This window comes from Elaeis guineensis, chromosome 4 (assembly GCF_000442705.2).
Source record: "Elaeis guineensis isolate ETL-2024a chromosome 4, EG11, whole genome shotgun sequence".
Lineage (NCBI taxonomy): Eukaryota > Viridiplantae > Streptophyta > Magnoliopsida > Arecales > Arecaceae > Elaeis > Elaeis guineensis.
Genome location: NC_025996.2, coordinates 11,103,145 through 11,122,752, shown reverse-complemented (window position 1 = coordinate 11,122,752; position 19,608 = coordinate 11,103,145). Strand labels below are relative to the sequence as shown.

Below are 19,608 nucleotides of genomic sequence, written 5' to 3'. Positions count from 1 at the left end.
TGTGTATTAATTGTTGAAAGAGATGCAACAAGGTACGTCATTTGACATCCCTAGGCCTCCTAATCTCAAGGAAGTAGTATTAATCCCAGCCCTAATGAGATAAAAAAACTTTCTTAGCAAGCTAATAACGATGTTATTGAAGGTTATTAGTTAGGCAATGCATGGAGTTGAAAGAGATGCTCAAGAAAGTTACCTTAGTCAATGTTTTTATGGAGATTTAGTTTGGTCCAAACAGGACTTTATGATCATATTGCTTCTCTTAGCTGATTCCATAACATCTATACAAAGGCCGATTTTATTATATGTAAAATTGTTGCAAACCTTTAGGGAATGCATTTTAGATCGACTCATCAAGTATAGGCTCCATGCAAGTCTAATATATTCAAGCAAGTTATTAGACAACACCGCAATATCAATAACTATTAGTTCAGTTTGTTGGCTATTGTCCTCCAAGGTAAATTCTGCAACCATGGTGGAAATTGGGGTCATTCATATATCCCTTGCCTTGAACGCGGTCAGATTCTCCTTTTTGGATGCTTGTTTAGATCATTGTGAGACACAGCCTTAGAAATGAAAGCTAGGCTTCCCTAAAGTTGCACTTATCGTCTCATCTGGGAAAGCGCCCACAAGCTTGAGAACGACCACTTGACATTTGCTCGGGTATGCAGCTCAAAACGGACGCTTGCTTCAGAGCACCACCGTATCAGTCTTCATCTCTTAAAGTCGGTTGTCCTGTTTTGAAGGCCAACGGTCGTCCGAAAAGAATCAATTAATCTGAAAACACCAATTGGAGCTAATGCAACCTAGATTGTAGATTTTATGCAGATTCAAATTTATGGGAAATTATATGCTGCACGGCAAGAACTAGGCCGATAAGATCATCTCATTCCTACGGGGATATACTTTGCCCATATTTATCGCCCGACTGATGGGACCCACATTTGACATCAAGTACGAGACCCCACTCTTTTCTGGCACAAAAAAAAAAAAAAAAAATCTCACTAGAAGATCATTTGGTAATTTAGATAACTCAAATCAACTAATGGGGTCCTTCGTGTGCGTGTTTTCCACGGACAGCTTATGCAGTGTTAGTTGGAGGAGGAGACCATAGTTGAAGAAGGAGACAATAGTAGTAACGGACCATACTAATGTTGCTGAATTACAGGAAGCTCATCCTGCCATGTTTCTGTCGCCCCTTTGGCACCCTCTTTTTTTTACACAGCGAGAGAGAGAGAGAGAGAGAGAGAGGAAGAAGGAAGATATAAGCATGTTATAATTAACTCAAATACGAATTCCTAGACAGACACATCTAGAATTTGAACTTAAAATCATTGATTGCTGTAACCACTGGAGCAATTCTATTTTACATCTCGTATCTTCTCGTCGTGCCCAGCTTCAACGAAAGAAAATAAAGGTTATTCTATGGAGTAAATTGTTCTTATGTTGGATTCTCATGCAAGCCATGGCAATACTTGCATCTCCTATACCCCAAAGCTCAAGGAATGTTGACGAAATGAGAGATTTTGATAGGCTAAAATAAAATCACGTCAACATTATAATCTTTGACTGCACGTACTCTGCAAATATAATCATAGGAAATTTAAACAACTAAGGCATGCGGCAAATTTTTATTTCCGCAATATTAGGCCTGCGTTGAATTCAGCAAGAAGGTTAGTAGTAAATGAAATAAGAAGCTACCATTAATTTATTTTTCGGCTAAACTTTAATCCATCGTTCTCTGAAAAAATGGGATTAACATATAGAGAACCCAGCATTAATTAGTACAGGACTTCCATGTTTCTCTCTCATGTTACACCAAACTTGATAATATACAAGGGCAGTTTATCGTACTCAGTAGTTTCGGAGTAGGCAAGATGTCTGGGTCAAGATTAGCCCACAGATTTTTTTTTTTTTTTTTTTTCAAAAAAGATAAGCCCACAGATTTTTTTTTTTTTTTTTTTGATCAAAAGAAAATTAGCCCACAGATTGTTTTTCTAGAGAGAGATGCTTGTCCCTTCCTCACCAGCCACAGGAGAGAAGCGCAACTGTATACAGCCAGGCGCACTGGTAACAGCAAATGGGAGTGCGCGAAATGGCGGTGGTCACGTGACGAAGCCCCTATCTCTCGGTTTCCCGTGGACTCAGCCGTACCCTCTAGCGGGCCCCAGGAAAGCAGCCAATATAATAGAATACATATATATTTGTCGCAGGCGGTCACGTGCCCAGCGAAAGGGATGGGAAATGAGAGCTCAAGCCCGGGTACCGTCACCGCGTCCTACATTTACCTAGCTTTTACCTCCTCGATTCAAACTGCACGGCAACGCGAGAAAATGGCATTCGCTAATAGGAATGAGGAGGAGCAGATACAGAAGTGAGGCCGTGGCACCTTTCCAGCGAGAAGAGAGAAACCATTGGCCTTTTTTTTTGGGTTACAGCTTCCCGAGGGTGATTCGATTCGATTCGATTCGATTGTAAGGTATCGACAAATGAACCTAGTGGTGAGATATGATAATGGTGGGTTTTCGGCTAGGCGGTGGGGCCAAAGTAAACCCATGGATTTTTTAGACACGGTTGATGGAATTGTTTTTTTCCGAGAAGAAGACAGGCCATTTAAACACTGGGGCGAGAGTTGGATTCTGGATTGGAATCCTACTACCGGACTGAACCAATGTCGCGATCTATAAGGACCATTCATTAATGGATAAATATGATTAAAAAAATTAATCAATTTTTTTTATTACTTAATTTATCTATATTTTCATATTTTTTAAAATAAATAAATTATTTTTTTATAAATAATATTTATTCATAAAATTGAAAAAAATCTTATCCATCTGATGATTAAATCATTTTTTCATCGATTAATAAAATATATATTTAATTTTATTTCTAAGATGTCATATCCTTATTTTCAATATTTTCATCGTTTCATACCTAATAAATTAATTATTCATTTTTTTAACTTAAAAAATATAAAAAATATCATAAAAAATATGGATAAATTTTAACAACTTATTCAAAAAAAATTAATAAAAAATAGATAATAAATTTTAAAACTATTTTTTATATGTAAAAAAATATAAATAAATTATTTTTATTTAAATATTATTTTAAAAATATTTTTTTAAAAATATAAAAATTTTAGATAAATTTTTTACTTATAGAAGAATAAACCTCGAGGGATAACTTATTCTGTAGGCGTGATTGTTGCATGGAAGAAAAGGTGGCGGTTCAAAGCGGCACCATACAGCGTACGTCTTTTAATTTATCTATGCATGTCATCTGTAGTCAGGAATGTGCTAGTACATACTTAATTATCGTAATAACATACATAAATTTTTGTAATACAATCTTTTCGCTTCTGTGCACTGATACCATCCTTCCATTTTTGGATGATGTGCTATTTTACTTTTTCTTTCTCTATATGGAGATGCTTAAAGGTACACTAATGAAAGGATTGCATATACAGCCATTAGCCGGCCATTCGCTATGTCGACTGTAATATGATAAAGTATGAATGTAACTAGATATGCAACCCTTATCAAAAGGAGGAAAAGAAACTCTATTTTATTCCCCCAGGGAAATGGATGGTGGACTATTATAGCAGTTTTTCTTAAAAAATAAACATGTCTTTTTTAAAGAAAAATATAAGATAAAGCTAATGCCAATATGTGAAGGACATATTATCTACATGGCCTTCCAAATAGCCCCCAAACTTTGAGGTATGCATGTACCAAAAGAAATTAAGATGTGGGGAGGGTTCCGATGGAGGGCAGGGTCTAGAAGGAACTGGCAAGACTGATCAATGAGCGTATAGAAATTGAGACAGAAGAAAGGTTCAGCAAAGCCAAGGTCAGATCAGACGGTGAAGAAGAGCAAGAAATGGAATAAAGTCAACTATAATCGTGACAGCAGGGCATGACAATGTGGGAGGATCCAGGAGTCTATTTTAGAGTACCCAAGAGTAAGATAGTCATTCTTTATCGTTGATTAACTTAGCCTAAAGATCTTGGTTAGTATTTACAAATAGTTATAAACAAAGGTTTAATACGCAATATTGGCAGAATATTAAGTGTGACATGCAAATAAAAACTCCCTATACATGTCTCTACACATATATATATGTGTGTGTATATACACAAAGATCTATATAATTGGCATATCTAAACCGTTGATATGGATTTTCAACCTGAGAGAAGTGGATATATATACAGGAAATGCACATTAAGGTGGCAAGTGTAAAAATATGTTAAGAGAAGACCGATCATGTGCATATATGCACAAAGGTATGAAAGCTTTGTGTGATAAAAATAACCACCACCAGGCTAGTATGAATATGCACAATGTAGATAAATAAATGGATCGGCTTTTAACTAATGCCTTTTTTTTCCTTTTTTCACAGTCCAAACTACAGAAAATTCCTAAAACCTAAGTTATAGAAGATTCGATCTCCAAGATTTTAAGAGTTCAGCCATTGACTCATGATCAAGACCCACCATTTTTTTTTCTTTTTTTTTTTTTTGAGCAAAACTGCTATTCATATTTGTTAGATTAGACTTGCAATGTATCTTTTGAAAGTTATTTTAACTCAAAGAAAATTACAGAACCATTTATGAGCAAATAGTATGTGATGAAGCTTTAGTACGTAGCAAACAACTTGTCAACTTATTTAAAAGAAAATGCTTGCCAAAGATATAACAAATGCAAGCATTCTTACAGCAGCTACTACCCATTAACCAATAATCATTCTAAAAATCAAAAAGAACAAAAGAAATCTAGGAGAAAACTGTATGAATAAGTCCCATGAATTGTTGGTGACCTTGTTAAGCTTTAGTCGATACCAAACAAGTTATCAACTCATTTCAATAGAAGATGTTTGTTGAAGATTAGAAAAACATTACCAGAATTTGCCCTTTGTTAAATAACAGCCTTTACCCATCGTCTATTCTCAAAATCAAGGGAACAGAAAATCTAAAAGAAAAACTATTAAATATTATAGTCACAAATGCTATTAACAAACCCGCTTCTCTCATCTCCCCGACCTCTCTCCTCTCTCTTTGCCCCAAAGTCATCTACTTATTTTTATATCAATTTTTCTTTTTAGATTATCTTTTTTATATATTTTTGTTTTAATACTATTATATTTTATTATTTGATTATATATTTTTATATTTTTTGTTTCCTACTAATTTGTGTTTTTGGTTTTCTTAATATGTTTGTGTGTTTATATTTATTCTTAGATTTATTTTTTTAAATTTTATTTTTGCTCATTTTATTTTAGATATTATATATTTCTCATATCCTTGTTCTATATCATTTGCTATATTCTTTTCAAATTGATCATTTTTCTTTTGCAATGTATTTTTGTGTTTCAGATTATTTTTTATGCATTTTTAATTATTTTTATATTCTATTTCATATTCCTAATTCATTATTTATCCCAAAAACATATCGATTTTTAATATATCATTATACTTTTATCGGATTTCTTCTATTTTCTAATCTTTTATATTACTTGACATTACTTATAAACATTTGGTTTAGACTTTTAGCATTCGTTATTTTATTCAATATTTTTTTAGGAACTGTGTTCTGGGGCTCTTTATAGGTTTACTTTACCATATAGGTTTATATTTATATGGTTTTTTTTTATTTAAGTTTATTTTATTAGTGTTCTGTATTTTTTATAAATAATCCACTTGTGAAACTAAACAAGAGCTTATCATGACAGCTAGTATTTCTCGGATAATATCGGTCAATAGTTTGGGTTAGGGCTGACAATATTCAACATGATATGACATGTATTTAGACAGATTCAAGTTTGGAATAAATAAATTCGAATTATAAACGATCCATTTATGACACGATAAATTCGTATCTTAAACGGATTGACTCGCGTAATCCATGTTGACCTGTTTAACTAAACAGGTTAACAGATTACACAGATTAAAACAGACTAAAACAAATTAAATAGATTAAAACAGATTAACAGATTTTTTTAAACAAATCGTTAGATGAGTCGTGTACCCATTTGATCCATCAACATTATTATTAATCATGTTAAATGGATCATATCATGTCAATCCGTATATATTCATGTCGTGTTCGTGTTTCACAGATCGATCTGTTTAATTAAACAAATCATATTCAGATTAAGCTAATCTGTATTATACCTTCAAGTCGACACGACTCATTTACGACCCGTGAACATGAATTGCCAGCATAATCTAATTCCAGCCCTAGTCTGGACCCTAACAAAGGACCATCCTCAGAAGCTGCAAAATGGTAATGACTAAAAGACTTAAGTAATGCATTCATGTATTGAACCAAACAACAAATGATGGAATCTACAAAATGATTATTAACCTTCCAGGTGAAGCAAATCAATTATTAATTTACACAGGTTGAACATTCTTATCCTCTAAAAAAAAAAAAAAAAACAACTCCATGATCATTTCTACTTTATCTTGGATGTCCAACATCGGAGATAAACATATTACCCCTTCCCAGTTAGTTGGCAATCATATTTCACAGGATCTAGCTTCATCCTTAGATATCAAAATAATAAACAACGGTAGTACCCAACAAAATGATAAGCAAGAGAAATCCCCTATGCTATCCTTTCCTTTTTCCATATTGTCTGCCTGCAGATGCGTTTTACTGTTTGTTGTTTGTCTATGGCTAAGAGCCAAGCTCGATTCTATTCACTAACAGTAATCAGATGCCTTAATTTTATCCGCTGGGAACATGGGATAAAAGGAAATTTTTATTGACTTATTCTATATATTACCAATAAAGTACTACTTTTATCTGTTATCAGCATCAGACTACTAAAACGGCACCATGATGCATGACATCGTCTAAAGGGACTTTAGATTCTATATGAATGACCTATGCATTGGATATGGTAACAATTTAAATAAGCATTCTACCATTGTTTCTTAAAAGTAACAACCCTCCTTCACATTGTCATGTTCAATATCCAGTTCATTGCTTCTTATTCTGTAACAGCCAGCACATAAAACCACTGAATGGATTTTTTGTAAAAGAGAGCTGAAACCCATGGGAACAATTATTACACACTGCATGAGCATCCACTACTTATGTTGTAAAAGACATCAGAGGAGAATAATCTCAAATTCTCAGAAGATTAAGCATAAGTTTCACTTGGCATGAACAAACGAAGATCAATTTTTTGGTTGAAGATGTTTTCTTTTTGTATCATACATTATGTCTCAACTACACCAGACATCAAAAACAATGGTTTGAGGATCTCTCCTTCAAATATACAAGAAAACAATCTAACAGATGTACTTAAGAAAACAAGAACGCCCACCAGATTCCCCGTTTCAGTGCAACCACAGAACTACAGATGTTTTTTCAGTTTAGGTACTGACCTGGAAGAGACCATTTCTTGATTTGAAGTTCTAATTATAAAGAGAACTGTTTCAAGTAGCATACCACAGATCAATCCTAAGATGCCTCCAGCAGTATTCTGCAAAGTTTCAGTACTGCCATGGTTAGAAGTTTGCCTTAAAATGTGCATTTCCTTTGAAAGCCTTTGACAACCTATTATTATTGTGGAACTGTATGGTTAAAATAATGAAATGCTCTCAGTAGTTACCATCACAGAACTATGATTGAACAAGGCTCTGAAAGCAGCAAATCCAACCAAATACCCTGTAAACATTATCAGCACAACATGTAGACCTGTCAAAGAAAAAGGTTGCTTGCCTTTAATGTTTGATGTATCAATATGGGGAATGACTGAAACAAGGACCATGCACCACCATAAACTTATCTGAAAAAGGCTAATCAAATTCCATATCTTTGCTAATTGGTTTGTCAAGTTGTGAATATCGTTCTTCCTAAAACTCAAATCAGTTTCTGACTTTGGAACCAATCTTTTTTTTTTTTTTTAACTTGCAACCAATTCAGGTCAGACTGGATTCAATTTAGTGCCAGAGTGAAGCATAAATTGAATTATATAGGTCACATAGTGCATATAAAATTGCATTTTGACTTAGTGAATCAACTCTAGTTGGGTGGGACCAGTTTTATAAGACCAATGCAGTACAGCTATAAGATCTGTGCAAGGGCATGCATAGAGAGGTTGATACATGAGACTGGTATGCAGAAAACCACATGCACCTATGACCCTGCTGTATGAATCTTATCTCATTATTCACTCATACAAAGCTGTGTTCAAGTTCTACAGATCCTATAATATTTTTAAAAAACTTCTGGTATTTGGAGAACAGGTTAGCACACTTGAGTCAACATAGCAATCACTTACCACTGGCTCGAAAGTGAAAGACAATATTTTATAATTTGGGCTAGGGATTTTTGTAAAATTATGATAATTATCAAGAAGAATTAATCTAGACTCCCACCAATAACCGTAAAGGAACCAACAAATGTTTGATACATTAGTCTGCAGTCACTTTTATGAAATCTTAACCATATGTTTGCCAAGTATTAATTTAGACTCCCATTGCTAACCACAGAGAAAACTGACAAACCCTGTTTCCTTGATGCCTCCATTTGGAGTCTTTTATGAATCTTCACTATGTTTCGACAACTTTTTATAGTCTGGCATTTAGGCTACAATTTCAGTTGAGTTCAAGTTTCATTTTTGTTTTTTAAATCCTGATAATATTTAATTGTAGGAAGAATTCATCACAAATCTAAACAACCATATATAGAATAAACAAACCCTCGACGCATCTGCGTAAAGTCATGTGTAAGCAGAAGAGGACAGAATCTGAGTTACACAATGCTGAGAAACCTCAAACAAGTCGTAGTCTTTGCACAGTGTTGTCATGGGCAGTTGCCTGGGAGGCTGAGCAATAAATGGGCCTCCAGATACCTAAGCAATCATCACCAAGACCACCATAATATACACTCATGTAAAGTTTTTCTCTTGTAAGACATATTTATACATGATAAATTGTGCTAATGAGAGGACTAAGATACATCAAATTAGACACAAATATAAAACAAAATGTACAAAAAGAAATAATGTAAAGATCCCAAAATATCTTTCATCCAAACTGGAACATAAAGTCTCTTGAAGTTTCTGCACCTCAGAGGATGCTGGAGAAATTGTTCCCTGGAAATCATGTTGTATTTCTAAAGACCAACTTCTAGCGAATGGTTGCCTTACAGGAATACAATCAAATTCCAAGGATGTGTCAAGACTAGAGAGCTCATATGGTGAATTTAGAACTCCATCTTCGGGTCCATCACACTAGAAATTGTAATGTCAATTAATCACTAAAAAAACTCCTTAACGAGAATTGGAATGAAATAGAATCTTAGTTGCCAAAATTGGGAATAGTGTAGGAAGCAGGTCTTTTATAAAAACTGACAAAATAAGGAAACACTAAGGAAGTGGAGGTGCGACCACAAGTTTCCAATTGGTACACCACCCTGAATAAAGTTTCTGGATACTAACAATAGGATGAAAGATAAAGCAACTGTGGGTAACAAAGTAGTAATGCATCTGACATTTCCTCTTAGACATAATAAACTGATATACATGACCAGGCTTCTTGCTAAGAGATCTGAAAGGAAGTTGATTAAGTGGAGAGAGGTCAAACTTTGGGGCAAAACAAAACTAACTAAACAGGCACTTTTTTGAATGCACAATCGTATTCTGTACCTAATCAAAATATCCAGGATGGCTATAATACTGAAAGAGAGGATATGAGATAAAAGAATTATTACAAATACAGGTATAGTGAAGGCATTAGTCTTTAATTCTAAAATTTCACATATATTGCCTTCTTAAACAAATGGCTATGGAGTAGGATGAGACATTTAGTACAAGTCGATTGGAACTAGAATGTTATGTGAGACCATTGAAATGGGACATTATGTTACACAGATCTCTCATGTTATAAGATCTTTTTCAAGGTTGAAAATATGTTCTCTATGTACTATTTATAAAGTTAGAGGGCAATAAAAGTGCTCTTGGGAGCACATGTAATGCTCTTACTTGGGATGGCAACGGCTTGGGTATTGATCAGATCGACTGATATCTATACCCATCCTAGCAGGAAGAAACCCATACCCACCGCATACCCGTCTCAGGTCGGGTCAAGTCAGGCTACAAGGCCGAGTCAGGTCAGGTCATGATACAAGGTCAGGTAAGGCATACCCTAAATCTCTCTTCTACTCAGTCTCTCATTTTGCCCTACTCCCACCTCCACTCCATTCGTCGCCGCCCTTCTTTGTTTCCCATCTCCACCGCTGCCCCACCACCACCCCTTGCAACGCTTGAGAAATCATCTCTCCTTTTTCGACCTAATCTCTCCTTTATCATTTCTTTCACAATTGATTGGATTGATTCACTCTTCCGATAAAAAATCCCAAGCCCCTCAAATCTCTGATCAAAAAGAAGCGTAAAGCCAAAAAACAAAAAAATATGATCAATCTATGTAGAAAAAACTCTTACCTTAATCAGGTGGACGGCTGAAGGCTTGGAGCAACTGAATAGGGAAGCTTAGATGATGGCTAGGGTTTTGTTGGAACCCTAGCTACCCCCTCCCCCGAACAAATGATCCCGAATTCCATCCTGCTTCCTCTTCACTATTGGCACCTTCCTTGTCCACAACCAAGCCCTCGCTGGCACTAGCAAACTCTCATCGGCATCATCTGTTCCTCTCTGCCATCGGCATCCTCCTCGTCCACCACCAAGCCCTCACTAGGCCGTTGCTAAGGTTGGGGGGGAATGGGAATCTGCCGAGCCACCGCTAAAGATGGGGGAGTGGGGACCTACCGGGCCGTCATAATGCTGCTAGGGTTTGGCCCTTGGGTGTTAGGGTTGGGGGGGGGGAGAGTGAGGACCCAAGTTGGATGTTTGAGTTTTATTTAAATGAAAGAGAGATGTTTTAAGTTTTATTTAAACAAAAGAGAGAGAGATATTATCGACGCAGGTTCAGGGCCGGGCATATCATTACTCGTATCCGATTCGAATCTGCTTCGGATATTTTTTTAGAACCCATACCCGTCCTATCTCTTAATTGGGTTGGGTAAGTCCCATCCCATTAGGGTCAGTTCAGATATCTGATGGGTCCGTAAAAAATGCACCCCTAGCCCTTACAATCCCCTCACACATCAATATCCTTAGTTTTGTGGAATAGAGATGCTGAAGTGACTAAATCAGGAATATATTGGCAAAGATAAAAATCCTTTTGGCCTAACTCGGGAGACACTTAATTGATTGGCAAGCTTGTTCATTTGTCAATAAATGTTTTTTTTTATATTTTACTTTCTTTTGTAATAGAGGAAACATGGAATACTTGCAGGTTAGCAGGACTAGATAACTGGATATTTCATCTTAACTTTTATATTTTGATGTAACCACAAACTTGAGAATGAAGGTTCACTAAGGTTAGCTTGGCTTTCTTTCCATTTTAGAGATTTAAGTGGGTATAGATGAATAATTTGAATGAAAGTTCAACATACAATTAAAGCTGGCATCTGGAATTTACAGGGCAGATGGGGACTATGTTTCATTTATTTACTTGGCTTATGTTTTCATCTCAGAGATAAATATGGTCCCTATAAACAGTGCCCTTTCCCCTTTCTAAGGTTAAAGGAACTTCTAGAGCTGCTCTCTACCTGCATAGGTTAAAGCTGCAACTTCCCAACGCACAGATTTACATTATAGGGTTTCTGCCCAATCTTTCTTTAACAGAAAACCAAAAAAATAAAATTTGAAGGGGGGGGGGGGGGGACAAACTAAGCTCTGTTCTAGAACTAATTCAAAAGGGTGACATCAAGGCAGGAACCAATTACTAAATTATCAAACTTTGCTGGATCATTATTGCTTAAGTTAAAGGAATCTACTAATATCCTAGTGAGGTTGATAATGTCAGAGTGTGATGTTTTAATGTGCTCATGCATGAAGGATCCAAAACACAGCTTGTGGCCTCTTGGTTCCATCCCAAGTCATTTCAGATGGAATCCCATTAAAAAAAAAAAAAAAAAGGAGTTCGACCGATCTTCAAAAAATATGGGTCACATGGTTTCTGTTATATCTGAAAAGGGAGAAATGATTACATCTCCATGAAACAATAATAATTGAATTATGATGAACAAATATAAACCACACCACTCTAAATTGGGGAAAAGAATTTGATAGGACACATAAACCAGTAGACTAGAACTACACTCAGTAATAGGACTTCTGTGGTTAAATGGACATGTACAGTAACCTTTTTTAGGGGCTATGTTCATGTGAAAGTCTAAGCCTTGGTGCTTCGCATCCTTCATGCAGTATACCTTCCTATTAGTCACTCGCATTTCTTCAAAACAGGAGGCCCTGGTGTTTCATGTTTTATGCAAAGGAGTCCCATTTAGGGTTTAGGCTTAACTCCCCCTTCCGATTGTAGAGCATTTTTAATCTGGTTTCTTGACTCTGCAAACATTTTCAAGAAACCACACAACTACCATCTCCATTTCAAGAAAATAGAAGAACAAAGAAGAGATCTTTACCAAACCCTATCTGATCTTTGTAGGAAGAGAAGGGCTCCACAATCTGCTTCTTGGAAGCGATGTCCTTCACAAGCTCCTCGTATTCTCTCCTCTCCGCCAGTTCCGCGAGCTTTCTCAGCCTCCCCTTCAACTCCTCGCTCTACCAATCCCATCCAAATCAAAGACCAAAATCTAACCCTAAAAAAAGATTCCGAGAAAAAAAAAAAAAGAAGAAGAAGAAAAATTGATGCTCTCGAGTGGGATTCGCACCTTTTCCCGGGGTTTGGGTCGGGAGAAAACGAAGTCAGCGCCGGCGAAGAGACGGCGCAGGGCGGGACGGCCGGCCGGGGGGAGGGCGGACCAGATGCTCCTGAGGGATCCATAAGGGACGGAGCTCCGGGACGAGAGAGACGCAGCAAGCTCCCGTAGCTCGTCGGTGAGATGCTTCCTCTCCTCCGCAGCGGACAGGAGAAAGGATCGGATGGTCTCGTTGTTCCCCAGGACAAGCCCAGCAACGCCGTCGCCGGCGGCGCCGCCAGAGTGCGGTGGCTCCTCGGGCATCGGCTTTGGCCTTCGACCCTATCGGGTAAAGGAAGAATCCGCAGATCTTTAAGCCTGAGAAAAACGAACTTATTGTTTAGATGCACGTGTCTTGCATCAGATGGGCTTGGAAAGAAAATTGTACGGCACATGTGGACCGGCTTATGTTAAGCCGTGGGGGATTCGGGCCGGCTTGAAGGAAGCCGGAAGGGCTAAGGACTTGCTTGTGTCTAAACCGAAGGAGAAACCCGAAGCACTTTTCCAGACCATATTATGGAACATTTATTGTTAAAAATTAATATTATTTATTTTAAAAGTCACAGAAATGTATTTTTAGGAAATGCCAATGATATATTTCATGTTGCATTTGGTTTCGAAGAAGAACAGAAGAAGGAAAAAAGGGCAATCTGTCTAGCCTATTCAAAAAATGTTTTTTTTTTTTTTTTTTTTGTAAGAAGTGTTTTTTTGGATGATATCACTAAATACTTATAAGTATTATTTTATTTTAAAATTATAAATATATTTATAAGAATATATATATATATATATATACACACACACACATGTAAACAAATATAAAAGATATACATAAATAGTTAATTTATAAAAATATATATGTAATTTTAAATATTTATAAAGATATATTTAGAGAGAGAGCGTCAAACTAGAATAAGATCGATCGAATTTGGACTTAGATCTGGTCAGATCAAAAATTTATAATGAGAATTTTATATCGATAATCGAAGCTATTGGATGGGATTTAATACCTCAAAATTGCTTGTACATAAAAAATCATATAATTAAATTTTTTTAGCTTATGTATCAAGTAGTCAAAAATTGGACAGTCTAAATAAACTAGGATTTTCAAATCATATGATTTTAGATATGCAAGTAGTTTTAAGATAATAAATCATATCCATTGGTTTGAATCATTGATGTAGGACTCCTATTGTCTAATTTGATCCGACTAAATTTGAGCCCAAATCAAATCAACTTTATCCAAATTTGTCTATATATATATATATATATAGACACACACACATGCATGCGTACATACACAATATATATATATAGAGAGAGAGAGAGAGCAAGGCTAGAAACAGGTCGGTCATATCAAAACTCTATAATAGATGTCCTACATTAATGATCTAAACCGTTAAATATGATCTACTATATCAAAATAATTTGTATACAAAAAATTATATGATTTGATGACCACTTAGCTTATACATCAAGTAGTCAAAAATTAGATGATTTAAATAAAATTAAATTAGATGTATTTTTTGATCATTTAATGTATGGGCTAAAAATCTTCAAATCATATAATTTTTAGTGTGCAAGTAGTTTTGAGATAGTAGACTACATTCAATGACTTGGATCATCGATGTAAGACCTCCATTGTCTAGTTTTTACCTGACTGGATTGAGTTCAAATCCAATCGACCTTATCCAAATCTATTTATATATATATATATATATAGTGCGTCGAGAAGACTATTCACCAATAAAATACATTCTTCTTATGGCTTCAAGACTAAACCAATAAGATTGAATATTCTATAAAAGGTGAAGAAAGATTGAGAAGAGCTGCCCTAATCAAAAAATAAATTCAAAAAAAAAAAGAAAAGAAAAAAACTGCTGCCTCCCATATTGCTCAATGCATGGCAGAATGTATTTTTCTTAATCCCCTTTTGAAGATCTTTGTAATTGTCAAAAATATCTTTACTTTTTTTTTTGATACAATAGAGCACCTATACATTACGAGCATGAATACAGCAAAAAAAAATCAAAAAGAAGCACATCCCGAAATGTTTGAGGTACCTTGATAAATTCCGTCCAAAAAATATCATCAGTGTGCTCCACCGCAAAGAGGGCCATCCAATCAACTGCACCATTGGCCTCCTGATAAACATGTTTGATGTTGACCAAAGAGCATCCCTGCAATAGATGATAGGCATCCCTAAGTAATGGGTGAGTTGTCTCGATCCTTTGCTCCTTTCACAGCCAATCAATCACCGTCGTTGAGTCTCCCTCAACCACCAGCTTTTCTACCTGTAGCTATATTTTCGCAAAAGATATACCAACCCATGCCGCTCTCAACTTTGTTGCGGGGACGGTATTGTCTTGGAGGTGACACCCACCGGCAGCGTTCAGTCTGAAATCATGACCTCGGATGACAAAAACAGTAGCACCTCTGAAGCTTCTGACACTGCCATCAAAATTGATCTTAAGAAAACTTGGAGATGGAAGCTCTCAGAAAATAAAAATCATATAGGTTAGGGGAGTCCCAAATATCTTTGCTTATTAATCTCTCTGTCAAACTGCTTTTTTCTTTTTCCTTAAATCTATGGCAACAAGGTCAGCTATTCATTAGGAGATCTGGATCTAACTTTAGGTCCAAAACCTATCCATCTATCACTAAGACATAATCCATGATCGGGATGTGATAATTTTAAGATCCACGAGATACATGTGTCAAGCAATAATCGAGTATAAATTAACTATGCATCAAGTCTTTATTCAAATCAAATGGGGTATGGTGTTAATTTTTACCCTAAAAGTATGGAATTCTTGATTTGGTCTACTTCGGCTCTAGTAGGTACGGGTTGTGCCAAGATATACTAGTTTGAGTGACGTTGCTATTCAAAAATCAAGGAGAAAAAAATAAATTCTTATTATTATCCAACCCCATTCTCATTTCGAGTACTAATAGTTATCATAAAATCATAATCTTAAAATTTATACATATCTTGGTCCAAATGTAATCATTTCTTTTTGTGTGAAAGAGGGATATCCACATACATATAGTTATCCAGATGCAAATTTTTGAGGATGCACCATCCAAGATTCTAATTCAACACTTTTGATTGCTAATTAAAAAGGGCGTTACAATTGGGCAAGCTTTAATTCATTCTAATCCGCCATTATGTGCTTATGATTGTTCCACATATTTGTCATGATCTACTTTCCTAAATACAAAATGCTAGTGTGCATAATTACAATGACCCATCCATGGATAAAAATGGGCCAAACTGGGCCAGTTTTTGATCGGACTAGGGAACAAGCTGGGCTGTTCAGACCAGCCTTAATTTTAACAATGGCGAATGAATAAATCTTAAGTTGATTTACCAAAAATAAATAAATAAATCTTAAGTTGGGCTCCTTAGCCTTCGCCCAGCCCAATAGCCCAGCCTAAGCATAGGCCCATTTCATGCTCACAAGATATGTACACCTAGCCCTTCGTTCCTCTCTCTCCTGTCTTTGCTCTCTCCTCTCTCCTCTCTCCTCTCTCCCCTTTATCCTCTGTCTTGCACACGATATCTCTCCGCTCTCTCTTCTATCCTCTCTCTCTCTCTTGGAATCTCTCTCTTCCTTATCTCTTCTCCCCCAGTCGATCTCTTTCTCTCCCCTCTCCCACCCAATCTCTCTCCCTCCTTTCTCACTATCCTCTTTCTCGTCTCTCTCCATCCCGATCTCTGTCTCTCTTCGTCTAATTTCTCTCTAATCTTTCTCCCTGTTGGGATATACCGACCGACCGACTCCATCCGATCCGACCGACTGACCGACTCCATCCGATCCGACCGACTCCGACCGACCGACCGACTCCATCCGGCCGACCAACTCCTCCCGACCGACGGCGGACGGCACCGACAGCGACTACCGATTGTGCCCCAACTGGAGCCGATCGGCCTAGCGGCCCCACGTCGCCTCCGATCGCCTAAGGGCCGACCCCCCGTCACCGACTTCCCATCGGATGAGACGCCGACGACTCACTACCAGTTTGGATGGCTGACGTCCCACCTCTACAGGCCCTCCTGGACGCCGGATGAGCGGCGTGGGCTGCGGTCCCATCAGGTAAACGCCGTACGAGCGCCAGGGGGCATTACCCTGCCAGGAAGCCTGGGGCACTGTCCTGCTAAGGACGAGAATTAATTTCTAGGACCTGTCAACTTTGTCAACGACATGACAACTTCCGACGATTTGACAACCCTTCAGTTGTCTACATCACCGATGGCGAAGCCATACCGCCTCCTACTATAAATCGGGGAAGGCAACAGTGCTAAAGGGGGCTCCAGAAAAAAACGCTCAGGCTCTCTCTCTCTCTTCCTCTCCCCGTAGAGCTCCTTGTCTCCTTTTTTTTACTGCTGCCTAGTCTCCTCTCTGACTTGATCATCAGAGGGTCCCCGCCGGAGCCGCCTCCGGTCAACGTGGACTTTCTTTTGCAGGCGCTCGTTCCCGGCGACCAGACGACGAGGGGATTGGCCGCAACAGATTGGCACGCCAGGTAGGGGTAGCTAGGGCGAATTCTCATAACGGTATACTATCCCCATGAAATTCGAGATGACAAAGACAAGAGCTCAACGATCGAGGGTCACTGGATCGGCGAGGCACTCTTCCCGCCGGGAGGAGGTCTCCCCTCCACCCTCCATGGCTAGGGTGAAGCCCAGCTCTCCGCGTCCCACAGTGACCACGGAAGCACAGATCGCGGTAATAGTTCGGCAGATGACCGTGCTGACAGATGCGGTCAAAAGCCTTCAGCAACAACCGATCCGGCTGCCGCCTTCACCGGGCGAGCAGCCGGCGGCACATCCAATACCCTCCAGGAGCAGCCGCCGATCGCCGTCGCCTTCTCCGGATCCCCTGTCACGCCGCTCCCACTGGGAGGGGAAGAAGGAGCCCCCACGGCGGGACGCCCATCGGTCTCGACGGCCCTCCCTTTCTCGGCTGGAACGGGCGAGGAAGGAGAAGCGATCGCGAACGCTGTCCGCATCACCCTCGGACTCTTCTGGAGACTCCACCCCTGGGGTCTCCCAGCACCGACGGATCGACGACTACGAACGCAGGTTCGACGAGATCGATCGTCGGCTTGCCCAGTTGCAGGTGGAGGGTAGAAGTCCTCGAACGACGTTGACTTCCAGACCGCCCAACCTCTCTCCCGACTTGTCCTTGACGAACCGATCCCCAGTCGGTTCAAGATGCCGCATGTGGAGCCTTACGACGGCTCCACCGACCCCATCGACCACTTGGAGAGCTACAAAGCTCTCATGACGATCCAAGGGGCAACCTGTCACGCCCCGAACCCAACACCCGGGTCGGATACGTGATGGCCGCACACTCCTTAGAGCAAGCCCTAAAGAATATGCAAGGCCAAAATAAATATTACAACCTTAACATCCATAACAATTAATTTCAAATATAATTCATAAAACCTTGCATAATTACAATTTAAATTTCTTCAATTCTCTGATCAGATACTATGACACTCTATTTATCCTTCTGCTCACCCGTAAATCCAAGCCATAGCCAATCTAAATCATCCTGTAACTCTGAGAAGAAAAAGAAAGATGAAGGGGTGTGAGCTTTACAGCCCAGTAAGAATTCCCATATCACACTGATATAGTAATATAGTCTGAAAATAAGGATAAGCAATAAAATATAAAATCTCATGTTCAATGTCCAGAATAATGCAAACATTTATAAATTTTCTGTCTTGTCAAAATAGATGCATCATCATATGTTAACAGGTAAAATACTTTTGTTCAACAATTATCTCATGTCTTATCTTTCATTCTCTTTTCATAATCACATGATTTTTAACCTTTTCTTTCTGGCTCTGGACTATCCAAGTCTATACCTTAGTCATCATCCGGATCGAATCCACTTAAAAAGTCTTTCAAGACTGTCCCAGGATGAGCTCCTGGCCGGCTGTCCCACGTACGGAAGCCCGTGAGAGGCTGTCCCAGGCATGAGCTCCTGGCGGGCTGTCACAGGCATGAGCTCCTGGCCGGCTGATCCACCTGTAAGCCAGTGGGGGCTGTCCTAGGCATAAGCTCCTGGCCGGCTGTTCCACATGACAAGAGTAGTCCATACCATATATCTCTTTCTTTTCATTAAATCATTATGTGTTGATTTCATCAAATCAATTCTGACTTGCATTATGATCAATCAGATATGTCATATCCATATAATCATGCCATCAATCTCTGATACATATATATATTGACATACATACTCATGTTCAAAATCAAATAACAGTATCTCAGGTATAATAAATTCATCGATCTCAAATTCGACGATGCAAAACCAACGATGCAAGACCAACAGTAAAATAGCATATATATAATAGTGATCATGTATAGGGATTCTTACCTTTACCGGTGACTGATCCAAACACAGAAATCAATGTTCTTCTTTGATTTATGAATTTCTTTAACAAAATATTCCACTCGATATCATTTGCAGATGATCATCTCTTCGTAATCCTGATCAATATAAAAATCACATATGGAGAAAATTATCGATAATCGACCTGATAACACAAATCTAGGATCTCTCTTAGGATTAACCAAAATTAGGATTTACCTAAATATCTGGATCCTCCACTGATCCATAAGACTTCTAGAGAGAGAAAATTCATGAAGAGAGAAAATTCTAGAGAGAGAAAGTAGAGAGAGAAAGTGGAGAGAGAAACTTTCGTATCCTTCCGATGAGGCACTCATGATCGAGATCATCAGAGGTCCTATCAGAGTGACTCAATATGAATCAAGTGTTACAAATTTCAAATAGAATCGGACTGGGATCAGAT

General features: G+C 38.1%; 1 protein-coding gene across 1 annotated transcript; it reads right to left on the bottom strand.

Moving 5' to 3' along the window:
- Positions 1–7,150: 7,150 nt before the first annotated feature.
- On the bottom strand, positions 7,151–13,092 carry LOC105043933 (uncharacterized). The gene is made up of 4 exons (XM_010921661.4): positions 12,754–13,092; positions 12,505–12,643; positions 7,625–7,710; positions 7,151–7,495 (listed from the first exon to the last, which is right to left on the bottom strand). The coding sequence occupies exons 1-4, from the start codon at positions 13,042–13,044 to the stop codon at positions 7,367–7,369; spliced, it is 645 nt and encodes a 214-aa protein (XP_010919963.1). The 5' UTR covers positions 13,045–13,092; the 3' UTR covers positions 7,151–7,366.
- Positions 13,093–19,608: the final 6,516 nt, after the last annotated feature.